We start from the raw sequence: 13896 nt of genomic DNA on the forward strand, positions 1-13896 counted from the left end.
CTGGGATAGTGGGAGGTGTCCCTGCCCATGGCAGCAGGTAAAACAAGATGGGCTTTAAGGTCTGTTCCAGCCCAAACCATTAAGTGTCATGTATTAAACCATAATTTGTAGCCGTGTAAGTTTTTCCCTGGTGATGGTAAAGTCAGTTTTTCTGCCATGGAATGTCTTTTTTTTTTCTTCTACAGCATTTTGTTTGTGCCAAATGTGAGAAGCCATTCTTGGGGCACCGACACTATGAGAAAAAAGGACTGGCTTATTGTGAAACTCACTATAACCAGGTAAATTCTGCCATCTATGCTGGAGGTACTTGCTCTGACTGGCAAATGCTTTTTTGCATTTTAATATGCAAAGCTGCAGATTTTGCATAATCTGAATTTGTAGAGGCAATGCAATATTAAGAAATTTGTGAGATTTAACAGAAAAAAGTAGTTTTTCTTGATAGATGGAAAAGCAATGTTGAGAACAGAATAGAAATGTCTTGGGGATACTGATTTTAATTTGTGCCATTGACAGAAAAGCACTGACCACGGGTTGTGATTAAAATCCCTGTAATTGTATTTCTAAACTGTTTGTGTGCCCATCTTTGGTAATACTTTCTTCCATGGGCCTGAGACAGCTGTTATGTTGTCTAAAGCATGGGAAACTATGTTTCAAAAGCCAATCAAACTCTGTTTTTTCTGTATGATTCTATGGAACAGCTATGAGTTTGGTATTTTCTTCTGTCAGATAAATGAGGTAAGTGTTACTGTTTTGATAGAAGCTCTACGTTTTATTTTGGTATTTATAGTTGAGCATCAGGAGATGTTTATCTACAGTAAGCATCATACTCTACTGAACCTTTCTTCTCCAATTGCCACATGTACAGGACTTTAAGATCCCATAACAGTGGTAGAGTGTGAGGCATCAACAAAAAAGGTTTTGTAGTATTTAGTGGTATGAGATCCAAAGGAACATAGACTATTTGGCAAGTGTATGAGAAGTTATTCAGAAGATTTAAATTGGTATATTTGGGGGCCACTTCAGCATCTGGGAATTCTTTGATTATTAGGATTTAATGTTCACACCAGCTGCATAATGTGGGGAGCATGAGTAGTCAGCAACATGAGTTCCTGTTCTTATTTCTTTTTCTGTGCAGCTCTTTGGAGATGTTTGCTACAACTGCAGCCACGTGATAGAGGGAGATGGTAAGATTTGTTCTCTCCTTGTTTTGGGTTGCTGTCCTCTCTCCATTTGTTAGTGCAGCTGTTGCAGTCCCACAGTTGCAAGGCACCAGTGTTTGTTTTCACATCTGGCGACATTTGAATGTGGACATAAATCTGAATTCAGATAATCTGGCAGTTTCTTCTTACTTTGTGCTTTTGCTTTTGCAGTGGTGTCAGCTCTTAACAAGGCCTGGTGTGTGAATTGCTTCTCCTGCTCCACCTGCAACATCAAGCTCACACTGAAGTAAGTCAGTGTTCATATTTTGGACCATGTGAGACATTCACCCCTAAGGTAGGGGGTATCAGCTTGGGGGAGCCATGAACCAGAGGCTCTCTGAGGGGCAGTATACCTCTTCTCTGTGGGAGCAGGTGCTTATAATTCCACTGATTTCAGGATTAAAAGGGAGCTGACACTCAGCATCCTCTCTGATTTATTTTTGTTTATTAATCTGTTCTGTAAGAAGGTTGAGTAAGAGGAGAACTCATTCAGCAGTGCAGAGGGAAGGCTCTGAACTTTGAGGAACTGCCTGTCCTGAACAACCCCCAACCTCCATGTCTCCTTAAATTTGCATGCTCCCCTCAATGACAATATTTAATATTCCACAGATTAGTTTGAAATAAAATACTATGGTATTTGCCTCAGATATGTAGAAGAGGGACAGGAAAAAAGCAATCCTACATTCTTCCTGTCTCAGGTTCAAACCCTTACCCTACTATGCTGGGTTGACTCCACCAAGGAGCTCTTAATTCATCACAAAGAGGACCTTTGAAGTGACACTTGCATTATACAATAACAAAAAAATTATTCTAGATTGTTACATACAAATATATAGCAAAATCTTGCTCCTTATTTAACTAGGGGTGCTAAAGACCCAGGTTCCCTGGTAAGAACCCAATCTCTGTTCTTACATCACCAGATGAGGAAATGAGTTGTTTTATAAGTGCAGATGCGTGGAGATTTGAATTAGTGAAGCATATAGTTTGCAAATACCATTTTAATAACTGTTCTTTGTGTTAAAGGAATAAATTTGTGGAGTTCGACATGAAACCTGTGTGCAAGAAGTGCTATGAGAAATTCCCTCTGGAGCTGAAGAAACGCCTGAAGAAGTTGTCAGAGCTGGCATCCAAGAAGGCCCATCCCAAAGCTCTAGATTTAAACTCTGCTTAAACAGGTCTGTCAGTCTCCTGACTGCACTCTTACAAAAGCTGCTGCTCACTGCAGCTCTTGATTACAGAGGCAATTACTAAGAAGTGACACCAAAGATAAGTAGTCCCTTCCCCTGCTTCTGGTAGTATTGCTTGCATCTAGACTATCCCTTTTCTCAAGCAGTTGTCTGTTAACACTGGCAGAAAGAGGAGTATGGTTTGTGCTTGAGCAGTTTACAGGCTGGTTATTAATTTGCTAATAACAACGCTTTTTGCCTTTGTGGAATTGTACACAATCTTTCCTTCCTCAATTGAACTGTGGTTCTCCGTCCATTCCTCTTAGTCTAAGGAATTTGGAAACAGTGGATTAGTGTAGAGCTGGAAGAAATGTCTGATTTGCTCTTTTTCAGATGAAGTATCAGCATTTTTCTTCTTCCTGTGGGGGCAGAAATTTTTAGGCTTTTTAGTACCTAGGCAAATATTCTGAAAGTTGTTGGTCTTTGCTACATGCAAAAAGTTCTGGTCTTTCTCCATTTTCCTTCTGAGAATATATGGGTGCTGTACAGTCCTTCTGGTTTGTAGGTTTACTAGAAAGGTTCAGGAACCAACAGCTATGGCATCTGCACTGCTGGCTCGTATGTCTTAGGCCCAGTGCTAGGACAGCTGCAGAAGTTTGTTTTGCTGCTTCCCTGTTCAGTACTGAGGAGATGTCAGTTGTCAAGGCCATGTCAGGGTTCTCCATGATGAGGAGATGACTATGGGGAAACAAAACATTCTATTAGAATTAACACTCTGTAATTTTCCCTGTTCTCTACTACTCCATGGCTACTAGAGCTTCTGCTGGTCAACACAAAGCATGTCCTATCCACTGGTGTAGCTAATATTTCTTGAGGCAGTGTGGCTGGAGCCTTGGTTATTCTTCTGCACAGGGAAATCAAATGGATAATATGGTACCAGTTTAGGCACTTAAGTTTCTCTGTTCTCACTTTATTTGCAAGCTGAATATAGGCTTGGTGGTCATGCTTCAGAAAGCCCAATTACATTTCTAATGTTTACACTTTGTAGCAAAAGTGGTCTTATGCAGAAAAAAAACCCAGAAAGTGCTTCTCTTAAAATTTTTACCCAAATAAGATTTCCCCATCACCTTTCTTCTTAAAGACCTGAGTGTACTTAGAGAGAGGATCTCAGTCATTAATGTGTACATCTCAAGCATATAGTCCTGCTCTGTAGTTTTGCCTGTCACCAGTGAAGTTTCAGTGGTCCTGCTGTCTCTGCTACTACAACCCAAGGGGCTGTACTGGTTTTGAACATTCTTGATACTTCTTTAGGGGTGAGCCATCATCAGTGCTGCTCCTGAGCCCACCTGCACGCTGTATAATCACAGTGAGCTTCAGTCCTCTGGAGGCATGCCCTATATTTTCTTGTGAACTAAGCTGAGCAACCTCAAAATCCCTTTCCATGAACAGTCGAGACTGTGCCTCCCCCTTTGTGAGGCTGACAAGCACTGGAGGACTTCTGTCCCTTGCATGATTTAAATCTTCTGAAAAGTGAGTAGGTCAAATGAACACAGCAGTTGGGCCCAGGCACCACCCTGCAGCCCCAGGTGAATTAGCTAGCAAGAAGTTAAAGTTTCCCCATTTCTTGTGTGTGTGAGCAGCAACTGGATTGGGGCAATAATCTCCCTTAAAATTGTGTTAATATGCTTGCTGGATCTCCTACCCATGGAACTGCACCCCTGATAGCAGAGCAGTGGGGGGAAGCCCTGGTTAACTGCGATGAAAATCCCGCCTGTCAGAGCATCTCTAAGATCCTCCCTGTCTTTGCTAACTCAGTTTGCCTCCTCTGCTTTGCTTTTTGTTGCCCTAAGTAACCATTAACTTTTAACTGTGTTATACTGTATCCACTATAACACTGCTGAAGGGATGGCCTAGGTTTAACAGCAAACTCTTCTACCCTCTCCTGGCCAGAGTCTCTGTAGATTCCAGTGAGAGCAGATGCTTGTGTCCTTGCTTTAGGAGAACACGTGGCTACTTGCTGTTCTCTCACTAGCCTTAAAACAGACTTTTAGTTAAGGGCACAAAGAATGTGTCTTTTGGTGCAGTAGTGTGTGGCCACTGTAAACACCCATCCTGTAAACCTATTGTTGGCATTTTTGTCACAGCACGAAACACAGGAAGTGCTGCTCTAGGTTCAGCTCAGTTGGTTTTGCAGATCCTCCTCAGCATAAAGCATTCTGGTCTGTTCCTGCAATCTCAGTCCCAGGCTGTGCCTTGTGCTGAATCTGAGCAGCTGTGTATCCCTCCTGGGAAGGAGGTGGAGGAACACACAGCAGCACATTCCTGGTAAATAGGGAAGGACTATGTAACTAGCAGGCAATAGGTAATATTCTTTCAGTGGCCACTCAGGTTCAGCAATGGAAAATTGTGGATGTGGAGGTGAATGGAATTACTTTTGCAGTGCAAGTAGAGAATTAGTGTGTGCTCCTTACCTTGTCTCATGCTAGAAATTCAGCAGACCTTGTAAGCTTCAGAGTTCAAAGAAGAGTTTGTATCATTCTCTTTGATAGGCCATTCAGTTCTCTAGGATTTGGATTATGTCCTTATCATCAGGACATTCTGGAAAATCAGTGGGCGGGAAAAAATCTTCGTAATCCCTGATCTCTGTATTAGTGGAAGATGATATTCTCTTAGTATCTCCCAAAGTATTGATTTTTCACAATTATTTTTCTTATACTTCTGTTGCCCATAGCCTGCAATGTGCAGAGTTACAGTAGTGCATATTACTGCCATACCTTTTGTGGGAGAGTGGAATTGAAGGAGTAGGAGAAATAATATAAATAGTTTAAAAAAAATGCATCTTCCTCTACTTCTGTGAGTCTACTTTTTAAAAACCAAGCAGAGTATAGTGCAGGCTCATGAGTTCTCCTTAGTGTGTTGATAGGCTGACATGTTTGTTTTCTTTTTTAGTAAAGTCAAGGTGTCATTTAGAAATAAGCTGCATGCTTTTTTCCATTGTTGTAAATCAGCCTGCTAGCCAAATTCATCCTCAGTATCACACCACTGGAGAGTACAGATTTATACCAAGGTTGAACTTGGCTCAGAAGCCTACACTTACTAAAAGCTGTTGTCTCATTCCATGCATTTATAGTTTACATTCTTACTTCTACATAATTAAAATCACTAACATAAACTGAGTACACTTGAAAATGGTTTTGCTTTTAGAAAGCACAGTGTGCGAAGCTTGTTTGTATTCAAAGGCTATGCTAATCACTTGCAGTCTGTCTTTGTGGCAACTACTCTGCTCTCTAGGGTTTGCATCCTGGTGTTTATTTTTACAGCAGTCTGTGCAATGTTGGCAAATATTGGTCAGCCTTTGGTACAGAGGGTTCCTGATGTCACATGGTGTGTGTTAGATGATATGACTGACACTTTTTTCAGAAGTGGTTGGATGGTGAAGGAATAGATTGCAGGCAAACATAATAAATGTGGTTGTACTAGTCTGTAAAGCACTGTTAAGTGCTGAGGGTGTTATAGACTGAGAAAAGAATTAGCAGCTACCTGCCTTGGTTCAGGCCTTGATGAGCAGTGTAGGTTCTGCATCGTGTAGAGCTCTCATTTTATCACACAGGTGCTGTCTAACCAAAAAGTGGGATTGTGGATTGAAATGTTGTAATATCGTATCTTTGTATGTTCCTATAATAAAGTTAACTGTAATACATTTTAAATCTTTACACACACACAAAAATAAAAAATTTGTATAATGTACAGTTAAAAAAAAATACTACATTTGCAATGATGAACCAGAGAGCATTACCAACTCTGAGGAACCCTGGGGATTGCCCAAACCTGAGACACTGTTGTGGTGAGTTCATGTTTTAGATCTGTGCTGCTTCTGTGGTGATATGTTGGTTGATAAGGATGTGCAGAAAGGGGTATTATCCTTTCAGAGGCTGTGCTGTACAAAATGTGTTTGTACACAGACGGGATGCTATGATCATTTACAGGCTCTAGTAGATATTTGCTAGATTTAAGTTACATGGATCTGGAGTAAATACTCAAGTTTCTTGTTAAGAAAAAGACATTGCGGTTGATTTTCTGCAATCTTTATTTAAAAACCAAGGACAGTACAGTTTGGCTGCAGAATTTCTTTCTGTACAGGTGAATTATTGAACGCTTCTCACTTATAGCCAGTTAGATCAAAACCACTCCAAGTAATGAATTTCCAGTGTTTCCATTGCCAGCAATGGACATTACAGCAGGAGTGTCTAATTGCTTGCAAAAGGATCACTATTCTGACAGGTGTGGCACTCGTTTAGATGCACAGAGTAGGGCTCTTCCCTGCCACCCATGAACAAAAATCCCATCAGTGTTTGAATTTCACACACACACACGTCTGAGGGGACAAGGGACCGACCCTTTGTGCATCCATTGGCAAAGTTGAGAGATCAGGCAGAGCTGCTTTTCCAGCACTGCCAGATTGTGTCTCAAGGAATTCGGTGTAAATGCTTTAAGACACATCCATGTTTCACTGTGAGCAAGGGAGAGGTACTTTTTCTCTGAGGGGGATCATCCAAGCTTACTCCCACCACAGTGCATATCTGCTTTAGACACTCAGCACACTCTGGTTGCTATGGGACCAAAGCTGTGTGTCTGCAAAGGTCTGAGAGATGAACATAAGAGCTGAATCAAATTTTACCACTCAAACTGTCTGCTAAACAGGAAACAGAATCAGGAGAAATTAAAGCTATTCTTGTCTCGTAAAGGAATGTCTGCATAACTTCAAGTTGAGAACATTTTTACAGAGTAGAAAAGTCTCCTTTCAACAGATGTTTGTTAGACTGAGTTCTTCAATTCTGATTTGCACTGAATAGTACATCTATAACTTGAAATAGGAGCAACTAAAAGTAATGGACCCAAAATCCAGACTCATTTAAAGTTTAAGCTTACTAGAAACCACATAGTAAAAGTGGTTGTTAGTTTCCAAGAGCATTATAAAAGGTAGAAGAAAGAAGACTATTTAATTTAACCAAGGCAGTGGTAAGTCAGGGAGCAGCCTGTTAATTTAGCAGCACACAAGAAGTACAGTTACATTCTGTAACTGGCTGTCCTAGGCTACTGTAACGTGCAACACATAACCTGGGGATCAAAGGATGAAAACCAGCATCTTACCTTTCAAAGTGTCCAGTTATCTACTACTGAAGGGGCATTGCTCCACTCTTAGAATTTCCAGTAGGAGAAAAAATAATTACTTTTGTTTCCAAAGAAGCATGGAGTTTATGCATTTGGTAAGAGCATATACAACAAGGGTCATTCTTTCCAAAAGGAAGACAACTGTTAATGTATGTCTTCCTTTGAATGGAGGAGATTCAGGCTATCATAAGAGGCCCTCATAGGGTTCCCCCACTCCCATATAACATTAAAGTCCACCTAATCCAAAATCTGAATGGAATTCTCATAATACATCTAAGACAGACAAGTGTTACAGATTTTTGAAAGCACATGCTCGCTTGAGCTTCTCTCATAGTAATATTTCAGCAACTCAGTTCTTCCAGTGTGTGTGACCAGAAGACTGATCACCAAGATTAATATTTTTTTAAATGGCATTTCTTATGAGAGATGAAATTACAGGTAGTTTGGCACAAACACAGGTCATGGGTTCTATCCCCACTCTCAGGCTGGGAGGTTCTTTTGCTTGTTTACAGCATTCATGAGCAGGCGTACGTAGGATGTTAACAGGTCATCCATTTTGTAACCCTGTCAGGAAAGGAAAAAGTCTTAAATCTCTCTGAGAGCTCCAGAAGTAAAAATAACTAGAATTTCCTCCCTGGTTTATCTTCTTCTTAGGTTCTTCCCTGCATGAACATCTCTTTCAATAGCTGTCACTGTTTTAGTAATGACTTACCTATTTCTACTCTTCATAGATTTCCAAAACTTTACAGAGCATAGCTCTGCTGTCACCTGGGTATTCACTCTATAGCTTGACTTGTACTCTAAGATTCTTGTATTTAAGGATCCAGGCTTTTGTGTCAGAGAAGTTAGCCTACAAATGTTTTTGTTACCTTTACAAACCTACCATTAAATATTAATACAGTGATACTTCTTTGAGCCTCTGGACAGTCTGAAGCCAATTGTTAAAAAGTTGGTACCAATCACTGGAAAAGTATAAGGTCTTACAAGGCTGGCTTTCCTGCATAGACAGAGGCAGACATGCAAGACAAAAAGCCTCTTACATAGTTTTTCAGTCTTGATGTCTCAGGTGGATAGAATTTTGATGTAGGGGAAGAACTTGGGAAATTACTATTTTCATTGTGTCCTGTGTCTTAAATCTTTGCATCAGATAGCATGATATAGCATGCCATAAAATGGCAATTTTATTGACACAGCAGCAAATGCTTTTTGTATCTGCAGTGGTATTTATCTGTTTTGGCTCCCTTGTTTTGTACCAATTCTGGATGTAAAGGAAAAATCAGGAGGTTGTTTTGTCTAAGTTGAGGAAAGTCTTCTTACCAGAGATGTCTCACATAAGAGCCGGTTTCCTCGTACCAGGTTCCCTATTGTCATGTGAAAGTATGTGCTCCCACTGCTCCAGTTGGAGATTTTATTGAATGGGTAGACTGTTAAAATATCCTGTAAGGGGAAACAAATTGAACTATAGAACATTTCTCAAATGAAAACAGGCTGTTACATAAGAAAACCGGTAGAGCCAGAGCATTCTTTTTCTTTCCCACTTCATTTATAAATGCAGTGGATCAAGGTAGTTCTTGCATCTAAACGAGTGTTATGTTGTATTTTCACCAAGCAGGTGAATCTTAATCACACTAGTGAGACTTCCTTTCATTATATATTGATCTGTGCCTTAGCACACTGCCATTATATTTACTATAATCTAAAACTCACTGGATAGTTGTTTCATTATTGAAAGGAAATAGTGATATTCCCTTTTCCTGGGAACTTGGTAAGACCAGAGTGTTGGGGTTAGGCAGCAGCTAAACACTGCCATTCAGCCTGAGCTTTTAGACACCTGGGCTTCCTGCAAAACACTTTTCTTGAAGCAGGTGCACTGCCCATCCATCTGACTGATCTTGCACATCCATCTTACCACCTTGCTCAGGTGCATCATGATTCCCATGTCTCTTTGCAGAGATGCTCTACACTGTTTCTTTTCCAGTGTAGAAACTGCAAAGAAGTAATTTGAGGCAGTGAAATTTTCTTCTGTTTTCACACAAAAAATGAATAGAGGGCCTCTATCCTCTCTTATCATTCCTGGACAAGGTCCCGTTGCTGTCCCTAAATTAGCGCAGTCAGTTAGATCCTTCCTTCCGTGGACTCATGAGAAGCAATTGTTACCTTTGTCTTCTGATGTATCAGCGAGACTCCTTGCTTGTTGATTGCAATCAGCACAATCTCTGGGAAATTTGGCTCCGAGGCTTGCTGTGAACAAGTAACACAGAAAGATAAGCAGAAAAGGAAGAAATTATCTGTGTGAGGTGCACAGTGACCTTTAATAGTGTCCAGTGCTGCTTGTTCTCTTTCCCAAAATGAACACTGAAACCTTTTGGCCCTATATCGAGGACTTGAGCAACTGCTGCATGAAAGCAGAATCTGGTCCATTATTTACTACACTGATAACAGGCTTAACAGTTGCTTGCAAACCAGTTAAGGGAAGTTAAGAGCCCAGCAAGGAGAAATTAAAGGTAGCAAGTGGGAAATGATTCCTGGGAGGTATCCTCTCCAGAATGAGAGGATTAATACAGTTCTGTTCTAAGGGAAGAGTCCCCACAGAGACAAGATTTGGCAGCATTTTGTTGTGGAGAGTGATGACAGGACAATTAAGCATCCGTGTAACTAACCCCCTACTGCTAGTACACACCTGTAATATAGGTATTACAACTGGAACAACAACATAGCCAGTAAACAGCAGACATAGTTCAGAATGGATAAAGAACCCATCTCCCCACTTTGAAGGAACTGAGTTTTCCTCAATAGATCACAGGAACTCAGCTTTCTAATGTATTTTCACTTATGCAGATATGGAATTATAGTAAGTCCGTATCCCCTAGTACTGATCTACTCCCAAATCCAGTCACACAGGCCTTCAAACCTACCTTCACCTCAAAAAAGGCTGATCCAAATGTTGGCCACCGGTGTATCATTTTCAAGAAGGCAATCTTGGCCTCATCCACAGTTTTTCCCTCATGTTTACTATATGCTGCAGTAATGCTCTGTTTAGGAAAAGCAGATACAAGGCCTGTTCAGGTGGGAGACAGGCAGATTTCCAGTGCCCAGCATTAGCACTAAAGACAGCACCAGATCATCACCAAGATCATGTTTTTTTTTTCCCACAGCAACAGAAGACTGTGAAGATGTAAGGATCCTGCCATGCCCTGAGGCAGGGGGGAGCCAGAATCCCCAGCTTTTCTTATTCATGTGTTGGGTGAAGGAAGCCCAGCAGCCCCAGGGAATGGACTTCAGGTCAGAGGGGCAATGTAGGATGAAACAAAAGAAAGGCAGTGTTCATCACCCACAGACATGTATCACATCTTCTGCTGAAACACGTAGGGTCATTTGAAATAGTGTCCTGTGTCTTCCTCAGTGGACTAAGTAAGAAGTACCTGCTGAAACTTCCTTGCCTTTTCATGGAGAAAAGAGCCTTTTGCTGTAAGTAGCATGCACATGGTGCAAGGAATTTTATTTGGTGCCAAACTATGAAATACTTTATTACACACCTTAATTTTCTGGTTTTGTCCAATATCCTCAAATTCCCAGTCCCATCACTGATTTCCCTGTCTCTAGCTCTTATTCTGAGCACTGGAAGTAGCTTACTATCTTCAAGAAACATGCACATCTCAAATCAAGTCATCTAGGCCTGCAGATATCTTTCAGAGCTTTGGTAGAGAGGACGCAAAATGAGGATTGTAAGAGGCAAATAGTCTCACTGTCCTGCTGGCAAATCCAGCAGTATCCAATAGCATCCCTCCATAGTGCTTTCAAAGACTGTCAGCTCAAAAATGTAAAGTGGCTCGATGTCTATCTTCTCTCCTAAAGCTCTCTATAAACAGTATGACTAAGGAAAGCTGATGTTCTTACCTTCTTCCATTCATCTGGTGAGACTGCTCGGAGCAGATTGTCTGGCACCAGCTCCTTCAGGATTTTGGGGATGGTTGCCAGCTGTGCGCGGTCATTATTGAAACGCACTTTATAAATCAGCCCTGCCAGCTGGACAGCTTCATCCTTGGAACACTTATGGTAACCTCTAAGGTACTTTGGCAGCTCCTGGAAGAGACCAGCTCTGAATTCAGGCACAATGGGCTAAAGCAAACACTGACTTAAACATTGTAAATCCGTAAGGTCAGGATGTGAGTCTTGCCAAACACAGTCCAAGGACATCCTGAGAAATTTTGGGTTGATCTTTAAAGGTCATTTACAACTCAGAACTTTCTGTCATTCTCTGTACAATTTATGGAGCAAGACAAGCATCTCCATGGAACAATTTGGTAAGGGAGCTGTGCTCGTATCATAGCTAAGGTGTGAACACTGTGAGAAATAAATCTGCTTCTGAGGCTGAGCTGTGCCTTCTGGAGGCATTCCTCTGGAGGCTCTAAAATGCAGGCCTTGGGGAGGGAGACAGTAATACTTCCTCAGGAGTGTTTCTGGGATCACACTATATCTGGGCTTTAGGGAGCTGCTTACCTGGTGGTAATGGAAAATGGTATCAGCTTTCAGGTCCTTCCCAGGAGTGACATTCAGCCACAGCTTTCTCATGAAGTACACCTCATATGCCACAGACATAGCAGTCCCTAAGGAAACCAGATCTTATTAGTGTTCTCTGTGTCACTGACAGTTCTGCAGTTTTTAAATGGCTTGTGAGTTTCTGCAGAAAAGTAATTCTGGTTTTAATAGTAACAAATGAAATTGCTACCCAAAAAATACAAAAAGCCATTTTAGATGACCAAGAAAGTGATTAGTTGTCAGTTCCTGGACACTGCTCACACAGTGATCTGAGATATGGGCTCTCCAGAAGGTGAGGGTGCCAACCATGGAGTGTTTGTTATTTCTTGGTGCTCATGACAGCTGCCTGCTGGTGTGCAGCACACCTGAACTCTGGTACACCGATGCCAGTACGTTCCCTGAGGGCTGTGCTTACACAAACGAATTGTGATTTAGTGGACCCACATCTTTATGTGGTTTTTGGAGCTCCTAGCAGCTGCATCAGCTGTGGGGAGAGAAGTTAGAAAGTCTTAGATACATCGACAGAGCTTCAGGAAGTTGAACCTCGGCTGTCCTGAAATAAGCAAAGATCAGGATAAATTGATAAGAAGTTTGAGTGGAGTTTGATGTAGATTTCAAAATGGATGTTATACATGGGTGGGGGGGCTAAGTGCAAGGAATTGCTGTTATTAGTATTACATTGTTTTATTCTAATGGCTGTTTCCCTGACAACGTAACTTGTGCTTGGGTATCACCAGGTAATAATCTGGTTAAAAATTTTCTGACAACCCAAGGAATGTAAGTGACACCATGAAGAACCTATTTAACATTTGTTGGCTGATGCTTAATACTTGAGGATCAACCTGTATAACTTGTGTGTATCCAGCGGTGTGTTTTGGATACACCAAAAGATTTTTGGTCAGAAAATCTTTGTTACCAATTTAAAGTTTCTGGAGAGGTCCCCACACAGAGATGCTCTGGTGTTTCTGATAACCTGTGCTTGGCTGCATTGGGTCACTTGCTGCTGGTGCAGGCAGTAACCATGTGTACAAAGAAAAATGGTATAAAAAGACTCTGCTAAACACTTCCCAAGATGGAGTGAATCCTACTGGATAAATCTGCTCTTTCCCAGTACAACACAGCATGTCATGCAGCTTCTTGTCATGCTGGCATTCTCCTTACCATCTTTCCCTGGTTTGTTCCTCCTGTTCCAGTCTGTCACCTGCCTTAGTGAGTCAAAGAAGTAGTCTGCTTCGTTCTGACTGATCACCTGCAGGGGCCAAGCAATGAAGGAGAGAAAGGAGGGATTAGCACATCATATAAAATACTGCCAGTGCCAACATACCCAAATATCAGGCTGAATTTTCTTTCCCTGTCTACAGTAAGAGGGCAGAATTACAGCAGGAAAGACAGAGGCAAGGGGAAAGAAGTAGAGAAATAGGAGAAGGAAGGTTCAATTTATTTACCTTTTGTATGGGGACTTTTATTGCATCCTGTTTTTCTTTTTGCTTTTGAAGCTGCTTATTGAAGTCAAGCTGAAGATGCCTACCTTATTCTCAGCTTATTCTCCTCTTTGTAAAATATTGTCATGTACTGGGTTCCTCTTTTCAGGAAGGCAGCACATCAGAAACTCCCTGTGCTTGGGCTCACTGCTACTTTTGCCTTGATCACAGTTCCAGAGAGAAGGGACCTTAGCAAGGCAGCCAGACCAAGCTTCAGTTCAAGCAAGGCAAGCTCCTGACAAACTAGAGAGCAATCAACTGATGCTGGTTGCCCTTGCTCTCCTTAATCCCAGTGGGCACTTTATATGTGCAGCACAACTCCTGGGAAAAGCCTGAGTG

The 13896-nt window shown here is 41.5% G+C and overlaps 2 protein-coding genes across 5 annotated transcripts in view; one reads left to right on the forward strand and one right to left on the reverse strand.

The window, feature by feature from the left end:
* The window catches only part of LIMS2 (LIM zinc finger domain containing 2), a 45748-nt gene that overhangs the window by 26254 nt on the left and 5598 nt on the right, over positions 1-13896 (forward strand). The window contains exons 7-10 of one of the 2 annotated variants that reach the window (XR_001876638.1): positions 186-278; positions 1136-1184; positions 1371-1446; positions 2223-2374. Coding sequence is in view for 1 of the 2 variants with exons in the window: in XM_017826243.1 (XP_017681732.1) it covers positions 186-278; positions 1136-1184; positions 1371-1446; positions 2223-2370 (366 nt within the window). In the remaining variant the exon portion in view is untranslated. Of the gene's footprint in view, positions 1-185; positions 279-1135; positions 1185-1370; positions 1447-2222; positions 6079-13896 lie in introns of those variants that run through there. The other variant, XM_017826243.1, reaches the window with a different exon arrangement.
* The window catches only part of MYO7B (myosin VIIB), a 52077-nt gene continuing 44628 nt past the window's right edge, over positions 6448-13896 (reverse strand). For all 3 annotated transcript variants that reach the window (XM_017826194.1, XM_017826192.1, XM_017826191.1), the window contains exons 43-49: positions 13238-13325; positions 12038-12144; positions 11435-11620; positions 10453-10569; positions 9695-9778; positions 8855-8974; positions 6448-8101 (exon numbers count right to left, since the gene is read on the reverse strand). In XM_017826194.1, coding sequence (XP_017681683.1) covers positions 8018-8101; positions 8855-8974; positions 9695-9778; positions 10453-10569; positions 11435-11620; positions 12038-12144; positions 13238-13325 — 786 coding nt within the window. In that variant the 3' untranslated portion in view covers positions 6448-8017. The remainder of the gene's footprint in view (positions 8102-8854; positions 8975-9694; positions 9779-10452; positions 10570-11434; positions 11621-12037; positions 12145-13237; positions 13326-13896) is intronic.

This window comes from Lepidothrix coronata, unplaced genomic scaffold, assembly GCF_001604755.1.
Source record: "Lepidothrix coronata isolate B3197 unplaced genomic scaffold, Lepidothrix_coronata-1.0 Scaffold125, whole genome shotgun sequence".
Lineage (NCBI taxonomy): Eukaryota > Metazoa > Chordata > Aves > Passeriformes > Pipridae > Lepidothrix > Lepidothrix coronata.